General features: G+C 36.8%; 3 protein-coding genes across 3 annotated transcripts; 2 read left to right on the forward strand and 1 right to left on the reverse strand.

Moving 5' to 3' along the window:
* The first annotated feature begins 3,316 nt into the window (after positions 1–3,316).
* Positions 3,317–8,645, forward strand: LOC141721555 (uncharacterized). The gene is made up of 8 exons (XM_074524506.1): positions 3,317–3,570; positions 3,974–5,187; positions 5,274–5,364; positions 5,503–5,660; positions 5,758–5,809; positions 6,426–6,505; positions 6,586–6,679; positions 6,967–8,645. The coding sequence occupies exons 2-8, from the start codon at positions 4,054–4,056 to the stop codon at positions 7,497–7,499; spliced, it is 2,142 nt and encodes a 713-aa protein (XP_074380607.1). The 5' UTR covers positions 3,317–3,570; positions 3,974–4,053; the 3' UTR covers positions 7,500–8,645.
* A 2,764-nt stretch (positions 8,646–11,409) lies between these two features.
* On the forward strand, positions 11,410–14,318 carry LOC141721556 (disease resistance protein RPP13-like). Its single transcript, XM_074524507.1, has one exon. The coding sequence runs from the start codon at positions 11,678–11,680 to the stop codon at positions 14,279–14,281; it is 2,604 nt and encodes an 867-aa protein (XP_074380608.1). The 5' UTR covers positions 11,410–11,677; the 3' UTR covers positions 14,282–14,318.
* A 4,263-nt stretch (positions 14,319–18,581) lies between these two features.
* Positions 18,582–19,316, reverse strand: LOC141720043 (uncharacterized). The gene has a single exon (XM_074522398.1). It carries the CDS (start codon positions 19,314–19,316, stop codon positions 18,582–18,584), a length of 735 nt encoding a protein of 244 aa, XP_074378499.1.
* Positions 19,317–20,491: the final 1,175 nt, after the last annotated feature.

A 20,491-nucleotide genomic window follows, 5' to 3' on the forward strand; every position in this document is an offset into this window, starting at 1 on the left:
CTTTGGAGTGCTGCAAGATCAACAACCTCATTTCATTTTGAGAGGAACATGGACACAGTTAAAAAGGTAAATTCAATTTATGCAGTGAGATAAATTAACTTATTTATTGTGTGCCTTGAAACATGGAATGAACTTATATTACTGTTGTTTATACAAGTTGAGCAAAAATTGTTGGGAGTGGCTAAATGACAAACCAAAGGAACAATGGAGTAGGTCAGGCTTCAAAACCACTTGTAAATCTGACATTTTTGTCAATAACCATTGTGAGGTCTTCAATGCCTCTATCAGAAAGGTGAGACACCTACCAATAATTGCAATGCTGAGATGCATACACCTAGCTGTCATGAGTAGAATCCAGAGAAGGATGGCTGAGGCTCAAACTTGGGAGCAGGAATTCTGTCCAAATCCACTAAAAAGACTAGAAGAGTGAGTTAATTTAAGTTCTAGTACGAATATTTTATTTACACCTAGCTGTCATGTTTTAGTACTAATATTTTATTTATAGGGCAAAGAAGAAGTCTGTAGCTTGCCATGTCACTTGGTCAGGAGGTCCTAGGTATTTAGTTCAAACTTCTGCAGGTGGGTATGAGCTTGTGGTTGACATTGTTTATAGAACTTGTGCATGCAACAAATGGCAACTTACCGGCATTCCCTGTTTTCATGCTGTGGCATGCCTGAATTCACATGGTTTTAATCTGCATGACTACATTCACAGATGTTACTCAGTAAACATGTTTAAGAAGGTAAAAGTAGTAACTTGTTCATTTGCTCAAATTTAATATGCACTTGTCTAACTCAGTCTAACTTGTTAGGTATATTCACATTTTGTTGAGCCAATTAATGGTAAGGAACAGTGGGAAAGGACTGCTTATACTAAGCCCCTACCTCCAATTGTCAAACCTTCAACTGGTAGACCTAAGGTAAGGAGAAACAAGAAGAATGATATTCCTATAGCTCCTGATGCAACTTCTTTGAAAAGAAGGAGGACAAGTGTGCAATGTGGAAATTGCAATGTATGGGGTCACAATAGGAGGACCTGTCCTTCAAAGGTATTTGTGCTTGTCATTTTTCTTTATCAAGATATATTTTTCTGTTGCTTTTTTATTTTTTATGTTGTATTTTTTAAATACAGAATAATGAGTCTACAATTGAGGGGAATGCTACTGAGGGAAATGAAAATGTGACCAATGCAAATCAAACTGTTGAGGGGAATGAAAATGTGACCAATGAAAATGCAAATCAAAACACTGAGGATGAAGAAGTTGCTAGAGAGCCAGAAGAAGGTGGTGAAAATTTTGCATCTGAATTTATGCATGGAGCATCTCAGCCTACACATGAGATGGATGAAAGCCAAGGAGGTGTATTCAGCCCTCAATCACCAACTACAAATCCATTACTAGGGACCACTGGTGTCACTCTTAAGACATGGCAGAAGCAACATAAAGCTGTTAGCACAAGGGCTGAGATTATGAGGGCTAGGAGTACTAGGGAAAGAAAAATGAACAAGAAATATGCAGATTAAGTATTTAGAAGTACCAACTTGTGGCATGTATTTTTGTTAAAACTATTAAGGCTAGTTGGTGAAAATTAGAATTTTGGTTGGCTAGTATTTTGTATGCCAAAACTGAAGGTATATCAGGTGTAAGGCAAATGATGTGCCAAGTCTTTTGTGTGCCAAATATTGTGCCATAACTCTTTTGTATGCAAATATTGCTTTTTATAATTATATAGTTGTGTGTATACTAACCAGGGCATATATGGGTGTTTATATATATCTGTTATTTGTTATGACCGTTACAACTCTGAAAATTCCAAAATTACCCCTTACTCCGTTACACCTGTTAGCCTTTACTTAACGGCAGCCAAATTTTTAAAATGCGGGAATGAACTTCGGCCAACATTCCGTCAAAGTAAAAATTCGGCTAAATTTTTGAAAATCGGTGTATACTACAGCCACATCCCTGTAATTTACTCATTTATTATTCATAATTTCGGAATGACGAAGATCAGATAAGAAATATATATATAAAAAAAGACGGAACGTTATATTAGAAGGCCGCTGCGAAGCGCGGCTTAATAAACTAGTTTTAATAATTAATTTAATTAATACTCCTACATAATTAATTAGATTTATAACTAAAAGATTCTTTGTTTACCTTATCGAGTGTTTAAATTAGAAAATAATTTAATTTCAGTGAAGTTTGTTCGTATTTAATTTTAATGTTAATATAGTATTTTTTTTAAAATATACAATTATATGTATATATAGTATATAGTATATTAAATAACATATAAATATGTTATATATAATTATATTCGGGTTTCAGATTTTTGATCGGTTACCTGAAATTCAAATCTTAAAAGTCCTCGATTTAAAAATTAAACTCATATTAAATTGGATATGTAAATTTAAGATATCCATCGAACATAATTATTTTGCCATTCCCGATTTTAAAAATAAAATACAGGTATTTTTTGGATTCTAAAAGGAGAATGGACACGATAATTATTTTGATAATTAACGAGTAAAATCGATTACTTCTAGGATTATGAAATTTACTACACGTAATGAAATCAAATTAGAATATTAAAAATTCTGTGTTAGAGAGATGAAGAAATTAGTACAGATTCAGTTGTGAGAATAGTTTGTGATTGGTTTGTTCGGAGAAGATAGAAGCTAACGTTGTAACTAGACGGCTTCCTTTCCTTGTTGTGTGTACTTTAATATTATAAATGTTTTTTTTGCTAATTTATTAAACGTCCCTTTCAATTGATATCGTTTCTAGTAGAGTGTTCTATACGTATTTTAAAATGAATAGAAATTATAGTTTTATAATTTTTTTTAATTTTTTTCATTTAAAAATAGAATGTTTAAATTTTTATTCAGAAAAATAATTTTTTTTAAAAAGTTAAAGAACAATGTTTTCTTTTCATTTTAAAATACGTGCCGAACACTCTACAATAAACCATAACAATTGGGAGAGACGGAGGGAGTAATATTATCGGTTTTTTCTGTCACGTGCTCATAACTCATGAGCCCATAATTTATGTGCATATAATAAATACGAAAATTTATAATTTTTGATCATTTTAATTATTGTAAATTTTGTGTATGTAGCAAGATTTATCTCTATTAAAAAATTTATTTAAATTAATAAATATTATAAATTTACGTGTTTATTGTAGGTTAATGGAAACGGAAAAACCGCGATATTATTACACTCCGTACTAATAAAAGACTTACAAACAGTACATATCCTTTGTATATATAGTTACTACAACAACTACTCTAACTCTATATTCTTACATCCCCAACACTTCTCGTTTCTCGGTCCTCTCTCTCTCACGAATATCAAGATTTTCATATCCTTATTATCCCAATTTTACCCCTCTTTCTATTCTCCATTTTAACTCCTCTCTTTGATTATTTTATTTATTTAAATTATTTAATTAGTGGTCACTCATTTTTATTATATATGTTAATGTGTGTGTGTGAGAGAGAATTATAGAAACATTGGTCTGAATTGTGATGAACAGATCCATACAACCCAGAATCCACTCCTTTTTCATGTAAGTATTTTTCTGTTTTGTGTGTATATAAATGTTAATTGCTTGTAAAATGTGATTAATCTGATGTTTAATGTTTAATATTGTTGAACAAAAAAACCCATGTGAGTAAATTTTATAATGTTTTTTTATGTGTTTTTTTGGGGAGGTTTAATGATTGTTTAGATGGCCTAGGGTTGATATTATAATGGGGTTTTGTTGAATTTGATGTTTTGTGTGTTGAACTAGTTTTTGTTTAATATAGATTATGTTGAATGTGTTTGGATTGGGATCCATGTTGGATCTATTGTTTATTCATGTCTTTGTGTTAGGTAATTTTATGTGTTTTTTTTTTATGTTTTATTGATCTTGGTTGTTGTGTTTATGTTTTCTTGTTGGTGATTTAGCTTTTTGAATATTGTTTTAGGTTTTAAATTTGTGGGAAATTAGTACATTTTACAAAAGGTGGTTTTTTGAGGTGGGGTTACATGGTAAACTCAAGAAATCATGGGTAGCTTTCGTGATGAAGGCGAAGAATCTTCATACTATGATGCTAAGGATGACATTGTTTCTTCTTTGTCTGATTCGGGGTCGGATATTTGTGAGTCTAGCTATAACAATGAATTTGAAGTTTCCAGTAGTTATCAGTATGATGTTTGGGCCAAGGGACCTGTAAGTGTGAGAAAACGTCGTAGTGCATTCTCGAGGCTTATGGGATTTAGTTTAGATGGTACGGAGTCTTGCTCGGATACAGTAGATAGCAGCTTTAGAAGAGAGGGTAGTGGTGCTGTGTTGAGAAATGAATTTTTCGAAGATGAGTTTTGTTCTAGGCAGTCCTTTGTGACTACCTTGTCCCATGATGATTTGGATTTGTCGAGAGAGTTGGGTTTAAAAGAAAATTTCATGTATCGAGCTGCAAATATTACTGATAGTTTGAGTCATGAGCAGTTAATAACATTTGGGAATAGGGTGCCTTCTCCATCCGTTTCCTTGGTTCAACAACGAGTAAATCAAAAAATTAAGGAGTCCTTAGTTCAGCAACAGCAAAAAGCCGAGGTTGCTGAAAATATTACGAAGATGGGGAACAGGGTCAAAAGTAGGTGGGTGAGTAGATTTCGTTCCTTTTCTTGCATGGCAAATAGGAAAGAAGCAGATGATGGTTTATTGCAATATAGACCCAACTCAATTGTGAGAGAGAGGGTTCAGATTCAGAGAGTAAAGGTTCACCAAAGCAAAAAACACTTGAAGGAGCTATCAGCTCTTTTTGTTGGGCAAGATATACAGGCACATGCTGGTTCAATATTGACTATGAAATTCAGTCCTGATGGGCAATACCTTGCTAGTGCTGGTGAAGATGGGATTGTTCGCGTGTGGCAAGTTGTGGAAGATGAGAGATCAAATGAAATTGATATTCCAGATATTGACCCGTCCTGCATATACTTTACTGTAAACCATCTATCTGAATTGAATCCTTTAACGGATGAGCAGGAAAAAATCAGTAGATTAAAGAGACTGAGGAAAACTGCTGATTCGGCTTGTATCATTTTTCCACCAGTGGTGTTTCGGATATTGGAGAAACCGCTGCACGAGTTCTGTGGGCACACTGGAGAGATCTTGGACCTGTCGTGGTCAAAGAAAAATGTAAGTTAATTGAATTATTGTTATACATTCCTTTTATATTATAATGGAAAATAGAAGACTTCTCATTGTCATTGTTTTTTCTGTAGCATCTGATTTCTTCATCTGTTGATAAAACTGTTCATTTGTGGAAAGTAGGATATGACCAATGTCTTAAAGCTTTTCCACACAGTAATTACGGTGAGCATATATATGTTTGCAGCATAATTGTCTTAACACTTGTCAGTCTTCATAAGTTATAGTTGCTCATCAAATACTAAACTCTTATAGTAGTAGTGCTAGTACTAATAGCATCTACATTTCATTATTGAAACGCAGTGACTTGTGTTCAGTTTAATCCTGTCGATGATAATCAATTTATTAGTGGTTCAATTGATGGAAAAGTTCGCATCTGGGCAATTGATGGTTGTCAAATTGTTGATTGGACCGATGTGCGAGATCTAGTGACTGCTGTTTCTTATCGCCCTGATGGGCAGGTTTAGCGACGCTTTAACTCTTCTCATCTATCTTAAAGGAGCTCTTAAGTTCACAAGTGATACATTTAACTAAAACTCTTTGTTTGATATTATATAGGGTGGGATTATTGGCAATGTATCAGGCAGCTGCAGATTTTTCAGTGTAACAGGTACTAATTCAGCCATCATTTTAAATTAGAAACAAAATTCTTGCAGAAGCTTTTGCACTCTGCTGAACATAAATGTTATTGCTGGTAATTGGTTACAAATAGGCAGAATCATTATATATATATTATAGTTATGTAATTTATCTGATTTACCTCATTGATTACCAGTGACAGTGAAAGTTCACATTTCAATATCTATTGGTTTTAGAGGAAAATAATCTGTTTACAGGCTGCACATTTCCTGTAGATGCAAAGTTGTTGATTACTGGGTATATTACACTCCTATAACAAAAATGGCTATGTTATTTATAAATATAGTATATAAGTTCATTTGCAACATATCTTCATGGGAGCCTATCAAAGGTCTTATATGTCCCTTGAAATAATTATCACTTCATCGTGTCTGAAGCTGATTGGATGAACTTCTGTTTTAGTTTAACATGTCATTTTTGACAAATTATTTGTTGGCTTGGTGCATATATTTATTTTGGTTTAGTGTAAAAAGTAAATTTAGTAGTACAAGTAAGGTTTCTGTTGCATTTGTCCCCGGTTAGCATCTTTATATTTTAGGGAGGTAAGATTAAGTTTTGATCAGTTAATTTGCTTTTCTTTGAATCAGATAATCGTTTTCAACTGGAAGCTCAGATGTGCTTAAATAGTAAAAAGAAACCCAACTGCAAAAGGATAACTGGCTTTCAGGTAATCTTCATCTCCTAGAGGTGCTTGCTGTGCTGATTTTTATCTGGTATAATTGTTTTAATAATAATGTTTTGCTACAGTTTTTCGACCAAGATCCAAATAAAGTAATGGTTACTAGTGCGGATTCTCAAGTAAAAATACTTCAGGGGATGAACATAATTGGCAAGTTCAGGGGTAAGTAGATAGGTATTGGTGGCTCTTTTAAGTAGTTCTGATTCTTAAAGATGTGAAAATTAATTATATAGCACACTAAAGTGCATTAGCTGTTTGTAGTAACTTTTAAACCGGTTAACTTTGGGCAAGGAATCATTGAAATGAGAGTTATCTGGCTTGTGTTGCGTTGTAATGTTGTCTGCCATCAGATTTAATTTTTTGATAAAGAATTCTTTATTTACTCTGTAGATCTAGCCTCTAAGTTTTACATTTTTATGTTTGTAATGTGAACCTCGTTTTATCTTCAGGACTGAAAAAAGGAGCAAACCAGATATCTGCCTCTTTTACTTCAGACGGGAGGCACATCGTCTCAGCTTGTGATGATTCAAATGTATATTTATGGGACTCAAGCAATAAGGAAAAACCCTCCGCGTCCAAACCTAAAACCAGCAGGTCCTTCGAGTACTTCTCTAATGATGCCTCAGTGGCAATTCCTTGGTCCGGTTTGGGACCTGGGATCTCAAAAAATGAATGTAATTTACAAATTGTAGATGAGTGTGTATCGAGCAGGTTCTCCTTCTCACCATCTGCTTGTTTTTCCATGGGCCAAGGCTTTTTCGTTGAGCCTTTACCCAAGGGATCTGCCACTTGGCCAGAGGAGAAACTCCCCGCAAGTCCTCGTGCTATACCATCTGCACTATTTAAAACCCAATACAATTTTCTAAAAAAATCCTGCCAGAGCTCATCAAAAACTCATGCCTGGGGTCTGGTCCTTGTTACTGCAGGTTGGGATGGTAGGATAAGATCGTTCCATAATTATGGTCTACCGGTTACTCTCTAAAAGATCCATTTGGTGGGGTGCTTCCCTTTTCCAGGATTTGATCAATATGTCATTTTGTTCATATGGGCCAGCATAATAAGAGGGGTTGTCAGCAAATGCGTTGATTAATTCAGTGCATGTGCAGTGTGTGCGCTACCTGAAAATTTAGGAAGTATTAGTTGGTCCCTATGTAGATTTCAGAGGAAATCAGCCAATGATTTACATACAGCTGAAGTTACCTTATCTGCATCAGGGGGACACTACTCATTCTAATCCTATTCTTTATTATGTTTTCTTGACAAGTATAGCTCTGGGCAGCCAAAGAAAGAAACAGATTTGATGTGTTACTGGGTGACTTTTTAAGATGCATATCTTTATTGTGGAGGTGTTGCATGGGGCCTTGTTGAAAACTCTGGTTGTTATCTACAGACAGAGTGCACAGGCAGTGGTTGATATTCGTCTTGGAGTAATTAGTAGGGCAAGTTTCTCCTTGAATGGTCTTTCGGCCTATGAGAATGATTGATGTCCTTGTTTTCCATTTGATCCATGGTGGGGGTCAGTTCGGGGTGAGCTATCAGAGGAGCGACATCACCCATTTTATATCAAAACAAAGCTCGTCATCTGAGTAGAAAGTTCTACTTGTGATCAAGATAGAAGCCTTTGAATGTAGTGGCTGATAGCAGATACTAACGTGGCCCTGAATACATATTCATGGTGGATGACAATAAAAATACGTTGAACTGGGTCTGCAACCACATTTCCTGGTACATGGGCTGCCATCACGAGTAACTTTGGTGGTTTACTAACAGGTCCGCTGAATAGATGTCATTCACAAGCCAAGTTACTCTGCCACCGAACTTGATAGAATCAGGTTCTTTGCTCTGTACTAGAATCTCGATAATTAGAGGATCTGTAGAAATATCAAATTTTGTATAGAACTAGTATAGAAATTTTTCCTCTTGAAGTTAAAAGCTGAAGTAACTGTAGGGAATATAGTTGGAAAAAACATTTCAGTTGAATTCTAGAGCCGATTTACCGGATATCGCTATTTGTAATTCCTGCTCTACTTGGGTTGCAATTGGTATAGGGCCAAGTACTTCCTGCTAAACAGGCCATGTAAGTTTTATTTTCACTTTGGTTATCTTCAGCGAAAGATGGATTGTAACATATGCAGACTTGAGTTGTTTGCAATTAGCTCGACTTATATTGCAACCCTTCTAAGAAGTGACGGAACTGGATAAAGCCTAACTAGACTTTAGTCCTGAAGATCTCGTTGAATTTTAGAACTTGTTGATTTTTCTATTAACACTAGCCCTGTTAAAGAATCAAATATCGATTTTTAAATATTCGGCGACAAAATCGACAATCTTATAAATATAAAGTAGCAACCAACGTTTTCTATGTACATCTCGTTTACAATTATAAAGTAAGCCAACATTTTTTATGAACATCTTGTATACAATTCTTTATCATTATTATGAAACATATGCGTTTTCAATGAGTGCGTCGAAACCAAATAAAATTGCTGCTTTATTTAGATCGTACAACATTAAAAAATATAAAAGCACGCACGTGTTCTCGACCTAGAGTGCGTCAAAATCAAATAAAACTGATTTGAACTGTTAAAAATTGTATATGAGATTTACAATATTTATATAATTATTTAAATCGTACATTAAAAAATATGAAAGCATGTGTTCTCAATCTAGACTCTAGAGTGCGTCGAAACCAAATAATCATCTGTCGTAATTGTCTTGAAACGTTTTGATCCCGTTCAAGAAACCCGTGTTTTGTTATAAGAAGCTCATGCAGATTGGAGTAGGGATCTTTATCAAAGCAATTTGACATCCACAAGCCATCTCCACAGATCAAACTTGAAGCAATCGCGCATATCATCAATCTAACCTTATTGATATGGAGCTTGTTATACAAACACAAGCTAGGCATTGCCGAAGCTAATAGATGACTATATAAGAAATATATGTGCATTCTGCAGCAACTAGTCTGTCAGGAAGCATGTTAGTTTGTTGAACAAACTTTGTTCATTATATCTGTCTTTGATTGATCAAGCCATAAAACAGAATTCAAATGCAGTTGTTGGAATTGTTATACCAGCTATCACAACAGAGCCCAAATCTATGAAACCGAAGTTGCAGTATGATAAGAAGAAGCGGACAAATAATACCAAAAACTCAAAGTCAGGACTCAAAAACTTTTAACTACTGATAATTGCTTTCTAACCTTCTTTCTTTTTCCAAGTGCACTCACAATCCTCAACCTTGGCTCCATCTCTGCAAACTACATCTTCCACTTGCATTCCTTCTCACCACAACGTCAATGCACACATCGACGCTGTGATTTACGAAGGTGGCTTCACAATCTGGGCCAAGAAGTTAGCAGCATTAAAAACCACACCGGTCTTCCTTGCAAACACCACCCTATTTGTCAACCACACCGGTCTTCCCTGCAAACACCACCCTATTTGTCCCTACTTGTCCCTACCGTGTTAAATATAAGATCCTATTGAGGTCTTTCACTAATACCTTAAGATTTTAGATGAGTTGGTTACTCAACATAATATCAGAGTTTAGGCGAGAATGGTCCTTTTCAGGATCTTATATTATTCTAACATACCGGTGCTGCCATCTATCACATCTGCATGAACCCTTATCTAATCCCGTACCACATTACTCCGCGACACCACCTCTTATTTTTGGATTTGTGCCACTGGAAACTTTTGACTCTCCTACCAACACTTGTCTACTAAAACTATTCTCATCACTAGCACTTTACCTTCACATTACATGATCGACAACTCCCTCATCACACATCCTAATATATATCTTTCCCCTAATATTGCAGTTCACGGAATCAACCACATTCTTGACTTGCACCCTCAACGATCAAAGATGCCACCACTTTTGCGGGTAGGACATGTTCTTGGAGAAACAAAGAGCAATAGATGAAGCGATACATGTGGTAGTTTTCAGATTAATGGTAATTTAAATTAGTAGTTGTCAGTTAATATTTTTTAAGGAGTTCCACTTGTAACAGAGCTGAGTCTCCCAACGAAGATTATTATGGCATTTTAGGTGGATTCGTTTTATAAACTTATGAAAAGCTTGATCTTAAGTCAACTGTAATTACCTAATCAGCATCTTCCTAACTAATCCTTTGGATTAACGACCTCGTCAAGTCTTTCAATCCAATAATTGGATCTGTGATGGGTTACAGGTGTTGTAGATGTCACCGCAGTTCATGCTCAATGCTTTAATTGTAATTTTTTTCATTAAAGAAAACATAGCTGCTCAAAACATGTTTGACATGGTAATTAAAAATTAATGAGCAATTCCCAACAGAAAATAAATAAATTAAGGCATTTTATAGGGCAGCATAGGCAGTATTTGGAAATTAGAGGCAACAATTGCGTAATAATATTCAAAATTGTATCACACCTTTAAGAACACGGAACCAATAACAAATCAAAGGCGTTGTCGCGAAACAATACAGTTATCAGTAAGAGTACTATGTAAAAAAAAAACGAAAAGAAAAACTTCCGGGCGAGTGGTTAGAATTATCAGTCTAATTCATTGATTACTTGTGCAGTTATGCTATATGCAGAACCTCACTGCTGCACAAATGCAAGTCAATTTGCTAACCATGACACAAAAGTTATCTAATCACCCTCCCCCTATCTAATTCTTTGGATTGATGACTTTCTCAAGTCCTTCAAATCCAATAATTGAGTTGTGTAATGAGTTACTGGCGTTATACATCTCATTCCAGTTCATGGTCAATGCTTTTACTCGAAACATAGCTTAAATCAAGTCGTCAACATGCATGAGTTAATATCAAGGAAGAGACAAGAACCTGGTTGTTGTAATGAAGAACTTCAATTATCAGAATGGGTCTCAATGAGGCGGATGACATTTTTTAAGCATTAATGCCCGGAAAGTCTACCCCTTCTATTTTATTCAGAACCAGATCTGATCATCTGAAATGTTAATGACTGTTATCTCTGAATCATTCACTATATTAATATTAAACTCTACCTAAACAGAACTTACAAATCAGCCCCACCTCCCTCCACCCTATTTTCTTATCACTGTTTCAAGTCCCTTAAATTACCTGCCTCACTCGAAAAAACCATAGTTAAAATATAGTGCAACCACACTTTACTGTATTTTCGATAAAGAAGAATGGTTGATGCCGTTGTTTCCTTTACAATTGAAAAACTTAATGAATTTGTAATCAAACAGGCTAACATTAGGATTGGAGTGAAAGATGGTATAGAGTGGCTCAAAAATGAACTGGGCTACCTGCTCATTTCTGTTAATGCAGCAGAAGCACAACATAATTTGCCTCACATCCGCCTATGGATAGATGAAGTCAAAGATGTTGCGAATCAAGCTGTTATTATCCTGGAGAGGTTTAGCTCCCAACAAGAGGAACAAGCAGCTCATGAACAAGGTGGTGTTCTGGATCGTATGCGGAGCTTTATCTGCATCTGCAACAAAGAAGTCAATCTTTATGATATCGGTAAGGATATCGAGTCACTTAAAGAAAAAATCATCGGGATCAAGAGTAGGAGAGACGAATACCGTATCAACGACATAATCATAAACACTCCTGTTGTGCAACAGAGAAAGAGAACATTTGTAAGAGCAGCTTCCTTCGACCACGAGAAGGATGTGATTGGTTTTGAGGATGATGTCCAGACTTTGTTGGCTCAACTAGTTAATGGGGATCCCTTCCTTGGATTGATTTCCATACATGGAATGGGGGGGTTGGGCAAGTCTACTCTTGCTAGTAAGTTGTACCACTCTAGCGAGTTGAGCTATTTTGAGAATCGTGCTTGGGTCTGTGTCTCCGAGGAATATGAAATAACACGTGTTCTGAGGATGATAATAAAGTCCTTTACGGGAGATCAACAAGATTCGTTGAAGGAGATGGAGGAGTTTGAGTTGATACGGCACCTGCGAAATATGCTGCTAGATGTGGATCATTATCTCCTGGTGATTGATGATATCTGGGATGTAGATGTTTGGAAAAAGATTAAAAATGCTTTTCCAGACAAGAACAACGGTGCCAGAGTCATTATAACCACGCGGAACAAAGTAGTTGCCGAGGGTGTAGATGACACGTGTTTTGTCCATGAACTCCGTTTTCTGGGAGCAGATGAGAGCTGGGAATTGTTCTGTAAGAGAACAAAACCAACCCCAAACCTGGAGATATTAGGTAAGGAGATGGTTGATAAATGTGGAGGTTTACCACTTGCAATCGTGATCCTGAGTGGACTATTGTCGCAGAACAAGACGTACACGTTTTGGTCAGATGTGAAGGACCATCTTTGGAGAAAATTGAAGGGCAAGTCTGCGGAGATTGAAGAACTACTAAACTTGAGTTATGATGACTTGTCTTTCAGAAAGAAACAATGTTTTCTGTACCTTGCAAGGTTTCCGGAAGACCATATTATCCATGTTTTCAACTTGAAGTTGTTATGGATTGCAGAGGAATTCATATCAGAAGCTGATGAAGAAGATGGAGTATACATGGAGGATGTGGCTGAGGATTATGTAAATGAGCTTATCAATCGCAACATGATTCAGATAGAATTACTATCTCCGGAAGGACAAGTTTTAATGTGCCGGGTCCATGATCTTGTACGTGATCTTGCCATAGAGAAAGCCAGGGAGCACAAGATATTGGGAATTTTCGACTCAAGTAAACAACATCCAAATCCCATCAGTTGGTTGCAAGGACAATCACGGCATGCCATTTACGATGGAATTGGTGAGTACCTGAAATTGCTTGGCCCTAATTCCGATGCTTTAAAGTTGCGGTCATTAGCAATAACTGATAGAATTGTTACGCCTGAAGTGGAAGAAGTGAAGTTGATGTACACGAGATTTAAATATCTTAAAGTGCTCGACTTGAGCAGAGCAGAAGATTCAGAGAGTATACCTGAAGAAATAGGAGATTTAATTCACCTCAAGTTCTTAGGTTTAATGGGCAGTATTGGTGGAGAAGTTTTAGCAATTCCTTCAAGTATAGGGAAACTCAAAAAGTTACAAACTCTTTGTGGCTCTGACTCCAATAAGTACGAATTTCCGGAAGAGATATGCAGGTTGAAGGAAATAAGGCATCTAAGCTTTTTGAATATTGAAGGGAAAGTAAATATTGACAGTAATCAAACAAAACTCCAGACTATAAGTAACATGTCCTATACGGAATGGTCCCATATAGATACCATCAATTGGACCAATCTTCATACACTTGGTATTGAAAGTTCTGAAGAAGAAGAAGAATACAATTTTGAGTCCATGGCTAATTTAACAAGTCTCCGATCACTACGCATGTTTATGGACAATTGTATTACAACAATCCAACCACTTGCGTCTTGCAAACATCTCAAGAGAGTGGCTTTGATGGGGAAGATGAAAGATCCAGAAGAATTAAGTTTGCTTCCAGATTCAGTCACTGATTTATTTCTATGTAAAACTGAATTCGAAAAAGATCCGATGCGCATTTTGGAAAGTTTGTCCAATCTCATAGCTCTTCATTTATATCAGTGTTACTGGGACAGGAAAATGGTATGCACTGCAGATACGTTTCCATGTCTGCAATACTTAACAATTGATTCACTCGGCAGCCTGGAAGAATTTCAAGTTGACGAAGGAGCTCTGCCTTGTTTAAAAGCTTTTGAAATGCGAAATTGTAGTTATATTAAGAAGGACATGATTCCGCAGAGAATAATTTCTCTTTCTTCCGTACCTTATGTTTCGCCATATTGGTTGCATTAGATGATGATGGAATTATCCTGTCATCCATTTCAATTTACACATATTTCATGGTTCAAATCCTACATATATCAGAATATATTCATTTGCCATGTCCTTTATGACCTTCATGTTATGATTTTGAACATGATGTTTGTTTTTTTAAAACATTGATCAAATGTGTTTTTATCAATTAGCTGTGCCATGTCCAGAACCTCAGGGATGAATAAATGTGTTTTACATGAGCTAATTACTCGACATGGTATCGGAGCTTAGGCTGGCGGGAGAACTAAGGTTCGATTCCCAACTACCCCTAACATTCTCACAATTTATTGTGGACACTAAAAGCAATTAATGCCCCAAAGATGGGCGGCGGTGTTCCACTTTTCGACCCACAAATGGGCTTTCGAGTGAGGGGGAGTGTTAAATATATGATGCTATTGGGGCCTTCCTCTAACACCTTAAGATTTTAGATGAGCTGGTTATTTGGAACAACCTGTATTCTTTTAACCCCATACACTGCTGCATCCTAACAAGCTGAAAGTAAAAGACCATCGTGTCCCTGATCCTACCAACTTGACACTCAACACTACATAGGCCCATCAGTGCACATCAGCACAGTAATAGACAAGGACACTAATAAAAGGAAATTACAATTGACTTTATTCAAATATAAATAAGCTAGGTAATGCAACTGTAACTGCATTGCTATCTCCTTCAACTTCATTAGTCCCCCACAAGTGGAGTGGAGGTACTTGCCGAGAGACACCGAACTTGCTAAGGAGAAAATTGTGTTGTTTGATAGGAAGCCCTTTGGTAAGAATGTCTGCCACCTGAGAGTGTGACGGAACATGTGTAGTGAGAACTTCTCCAGCTGTGATTTTATCCCTTATAAAGTGGCAATCGATTTCAATGTGCTTCGTTCGCTCATGAAACACGGGGTTAGCAGCTATGGCAAGGGCAACTTGATTGTCGCTTTTGATAATTGTTGGGGGCAAGTCAAGCAAGCCCATGTCCTTGAGAAGGGAAGACAACCATGTAACCTCGCAGAACGTCAATGCCATCACCCTATACTCTGCCTCTGCCGTCGATCTTGCAACAAGTGACTGTTTCTTTGTTTTCCAGGAAATGGGAGAAACCCAGCAACACACAATACCCAGATATCGACTTTCTTGTAGTGGGGCAACTCGCCCAGTCACTGTCACAATACGCAGTGAGCTGAGCAGCTGAAGATGATGCCAAGAGGATGCCTTGTGCAGGGTTGTTTAGCAGGTATCGTAAAATCCTCTTGGCTGCCTGCATATGTATGTTTGTAGGCTTCTGTATGTACTGGGCAAGATTATGAACCGTAAAGGATAAATCAGGCCTTGTGATCGTCAGATAGATCAATTTTCCCAGTAGACGCTGATACATTTGTGGGTCTTGTAATGGCTCTCCCTTTTCTGGTGCCAGGTTCACATGAGTATCCCAGGGAACTTTGAGTGGGGTAGATGTCATCATGCCAAACTCCTCTAAGAGGTCCAACACATACTTTCTTTGTGACACAAAGAAACCAGCTGCACTTCGATCAATTTCCAGCCCCAAGAAATAGTTTACACTTCCCATGTCCTTGATATTGAAGTGCGATGACAATACCTGCTTTAGATTGTCAATCTCTTCCACACAGTTGCTTGAGATCAATATATCATCTACGTAAATCAACACAAGGATGATGACATTTTTTGTCACCTTCGAGTAGAGGCTGTAGTCTGCTTTAGAGTGTCTAAAACCAAAAGAGATTAGTGTCATAGACAATTTGTGATGCCATTGACGAGATGCCTGGCGCAAGCCATAAAGAGCTTTGATCAATCTACACACCAGTTGTTCCATTTCTGTACAGTTTTCCCCAGGTAGTTCTTCTTTGGTGATTCTGCTCCCCATGCCCCTGTAGCCTTGAGGAAATGTCATGTAAACTACTTCTTCCAGATCGTCATTTAAGAAAGCATTCGAAACATCCAGTTGATGTACGTTCCAATTTTTCATCGTTGCCACGGCCAACATAGCTCTCACGGTGGTCATTTTTGCCACCGGTGCAAATGTTTCCACATATCGATTCCATAGGTTTGTTTGTACCCCAATATGACCAACCGTGCCTTATATTTGTCAACCGAGCCATCAGCTTTGAATTTTGTTTTGTATATCCATTTGCACCCGATAGCTTTTCGATTAAGGGGCAATGTAGTTACTTCCCAAGTCTCATTGGCCTCTAATGCATCCAACTCCGCGTTCATGACATCCACCCAATTCTCAGACTTTATTGCTTGGTTAAAATTTAGAGGATCGACTCGAGGCACAATGGCTGCTAGGAAGCAATTAAATTTGTGGCTGACCAGTTGTGAGGTTGTGGCACTCGCACTTACAGCTTGATTTGAATAAGGTGTCACGAAGTCAGCCAACCACGTGGGTTGTTTCGTTTTGCGAGTTGACTTCCTGTGCATATGTTCTCCTTCTTGTGCATCAATTGCCTATGTTATATCTTCTTCCCCGTCATCCCTCTCTGTTGGTGGGTTTTCTTCATCATGATAAGTCTGGGCATCTTCAGTTTCTGCATCTTCCATAAACTCTTCTCCAGTAATGACCTTTTCTATGCTTGGCAAGCTTATTGGAAGGGGTTGCACATAAGGTTTGTCACTGTGTTTGTTTAGTGGAAACACACTTTCATGAAAAGTGACATGTCTTGAGATGAATGTCTGCATATTAATAGATTCAGTAATCCGTATCCCTTCGTGTTACTTGGATAACCAATGAATGCACACGCAATACCTCTTGGAGCAAATTTATCTGACCCATGTGTCGAATTGTATGCCAAACATCCAAAAACCTTTAGCCCTTCATAATCTACCTTCTCTCCCATCAACTTTTCATAAGGAACTTCAAAATTTAAAGCTGCATTTGGCAGTCGATTCATGATATATGTGGCAGTTAACACGCAGTCGCCCCAGAAATTGAGTGCCAACCCAGATTGAAAACGCAGAGCTCTGGCTACTTCAAGGATTTGTCTATGAATCCTCTCCACCCGAGCGTTTTGCTGGGGTGTGTAGGTGCATGACTTTTGGTGTATGATGCCCCTTTTTTCAAAATATTCAACACATTCTTTGTCTGCGAACTCGAGCGCATTATCTGACCTCACAATCAAAATCTTGCTTTTAAACTGACTATCAACATATTTTTCAAACTTTATCAATGTTCCCAAGTAATCAGATTTTTTCTCCAATAAATATACCCAAGTCACTCTACTAAAGTCATCCACCAGTGTTAGAAAATATCTATATTTCCCTCTTGTGGTCACCTTTTAGGGGCCCCAGATGTCACTATGTAATAGATCAAATGATTTTGATGCATGTGAATGACTAATAGTAAAGGGGAGTCTAGTCATTTTTTAGAGTGGGCATGTGAGGCATACCTGTTGGTCTTGATTTTTTAAGAATGGATTTACTTGATCTATGCGTTGCAGTTTAGACAGGGAGACATGTCCAAGCCTCTGATGCCATAATGCATATTGATTGACAGCCTCTTCTTTTTTACTTTCCGCGGCTTTGGTTGACTTCAGGCTATTCATTGCTTTACTTGGCATACACATCTCATCATCCTTCAAATAATACAATCCATCTCTCATCTCACCTGTTCCAACTACTCCTTTTGTTGTCAGGTTTACAATCACACATTTCCCGGATTGAAAGATGACATTGCACTTGCTTTCTTTCGCCAATTTATGAATTGATAATAAACTATGGTTGAACTGTGGTATGTATAACACATTGTTTAGTTTCAATCCATTCTTTAACAGCACATCTCCAATATGCGTGATTATTGTAGTGGCATCAGTTGGCAGTATGATGGAGAAAGTTCCTGGTGCTTGTTTGACATTGACCATGTTTTCCAGAGATGAAGTCATGTGGTCGGACGCCCCTGAGTCTATGATCCACTCCATCGACTTCTTCATCTTGCCTTTGTTACTGTACACCATACCAGAAAAAGCATAGTCAATTTCCTCATCTGTTTCATTCCCTTTCTGGTCTGCAGAATTATCTCTTGGTATCAACTTCATCAATTGTTCAAGTTGTTGACATGTCATGGTCACAGACTGCTCTACAATATTGCCTTGTACATTGTTAGTTTGTCTTGCTCCCCCTGGTCTATTTCCCATCCATTTACTAGGTGCGCCCTTTTGACCAGGCTTATACTTATAATGCCATTTAGGGTACCCAGTCAATTCCCAGCAACCTTCTTTATTGTGTCCCTTTCTCTTACACACACTGCATTGCAAATTCTTATCCGTGCTTCCTTAGTCGTACATGGCCATAATATCACCATCACAAAGCACTCCATGAGATATGATTTCCTTTTGAGATTCCTCTTGTTGTACTGCTGCACATGCTGCTTCCACAGAAGGCAGAGGGGTAATCATGAGGAGTTGGCTTCTTTGTACACTATATACCTCATCTAGCCCATTTAAAAATTGGAAAAGTTTTGACTCCTCCTTCATATTTTCTATGGCTTGCAAAAGTTTCGAAACTTCTGGTGTAATACTAGTGAGAGTGGGTAACACATTCATTGACTCAATTTCTTCCCATAATCCACGCATACCAGTAAAATAATCACTCATTTTCATACCGTTTTGCTTCAGATTAAATAGATCTCTATTTAATTTATACTTTCTCGAACCATTAGTTAACGAAAATCTCTTTTCAAGTTGTCTCCAAATGTCCGCAGCAGTATTTATAAAAAGAACAGAGGATTTAATATTTTCAGAAATGTTGTTATGGATCCAAGAAATTACCATGTTGTTGCATGTGTCCCATTGGCTTGCTTCAGCTGCATCTGTGGCACTTCTTGTCACGGTTCCGTCTACAAATCCTAGTTTCCTTTTTGCTGACAGCTGTATTTCAAATGATCTTTTCCAAGCCCTAAAATCACCTGCACCTTGTACTTTGGGCACAACTATTGATGTTGGTCCATCTGAGGGATGCAAGAAAATAGGGTTTTGTAGATCTGTAAACGAAAGCCTATTAGTAGCCATGAGTCAGTCTAGAACTAAGAGAGTAACTATCTTTTCCAGACCAAGAAAATAACAACTCGACTACTATAAACACAAGACTTTAAAGTTTATCACTATTTCAATGTTCCTCACAACTTTGCTAACAAACCATGCTCTGATACCATGTTGAGTAACCAGCTCATCTAAAACCTTAAGGTGTTAGAGTAAGGCCCCAATAGGATCATATATTTAACAAAAGTAGTTTAATGGATTGTTATGACATCTGAGAAAGGTTCAGTTGATACTGTATTAAGGCTAACAAGTAGGAATTGCAACAGTTTAATCATGAACCCATTTAATCTCTTTAAGTTGCTTTAAAAGAGATATGTGAGTTGAGGAAGTAGAAATGCATGTAATCTTTTGGGGAATTGAAGAGAAACTGAATACTCCAGTGTATATAGTCTAACTGGAGTCGCATAGATTTCCTTTGCAGAGTGTATTTAATTTAGATTTTAGAGAATTTATAATAATTCATTGATTTTGAATGATTGTTGTTGATTTTGGCTGATTTTAATTGTACGCTGGAATTTAGAGTTGTTGAATAAATCTAGTGGAATCTTGCTCATTTGAGTATTGATTTCTACATATTCATCAAAATCTCTTGGATTTTACTAAGACCCCATTTGTTAAATCTGAATCATATTTTCTGAACCAGTAAAATTAAGGCCCCATTTGTTAAATCTGAATCATATTTAAATCTGAATCATATTTAAATCTGAATCATATTTAAATTTCTGGACAATCTGAACGAACGGTTATTCTGAATATCTGAATGCTTCATGTTATTTGTTAAATTTTCTTAAAATATCTGAATAATAATTAATTTACCATTATACCAGGCTGAATGATTAATATTGTTTGACAAAATATATCTAATTATCACTTAAATACTTGAATGATGCAAAATGATTGTTTTTCGATATAGCTATGAAAAATAAAAAATAAACTTAAAAATGTTAATACAATTATAAAATTATTCAATCTTAAACAGAACAATATTGATTTCAAGAATTTCATAAATAATTTAAACATAATACTATGATTTTCAAGAACTTTCTTAAAGTTTTAGAGTAATTTGATCACGAAGATCATTCATATATTGTGCGGCTTGAAATCCCCGATGTGTATCATTCATTGGTCCTTCCAAATCTTCTTCA

This window comes from Apium graveolens, chromosome 4 (genome assembly GCF_009905375.1).
Source record: "Apium graveolens cultivar Ventura chromosome 4, ASM990537v1, whole genome shotgun sequence".
Lineage (NCBI taxonomy): Eukaryota > Viridiplantae > Streptophyta > Magnoliopsida > Apiales > Apiaceae > Apium > Apium graveolens.

What these genes read in the sequence shown, in the direction of transcription:
- LOC141721555 (XM_074524506.1), top strand. Translation starts at nt 4,054, where the DNA reads ATGGGTAGCTTTCGTGATGAAGGCGAAGAATCTTCATACTATGATGCT. An exon ending in TGTCGTGGTCAAAGAAAAAT is followed by an intron (nt 5,188 to 5,273) that starts GTAAGTTAATTG and finishes TTTTTTCTGTAG; the next exon opens with CATCTGATTTCTTCATCTGT. An exon ending in CTTATCGCCCTGATGGGCAG is followed by an intron (nt 5,661 to 5,757) that starts GTTTAGCGACGC and finishes GATATTATATAG; the next exon opens with GGTGGGATTATTGGCAATGT.
- LOC141721556 (XM_074524507.1), top strand. Translation starts at nt 11,678, where the DNA reads ATGGTTGATGCCGTTGTTTCCTTTACAATTGAAAAACTTAATGAATTT.
- LOC141720043 (XM_074522398.1), bottom strand. Translation starts at nt 19,316, where the DNA reads ATGGCTACTAATAGGCTTTCGTTTACAGATCTACAAAACCCTATTTTC.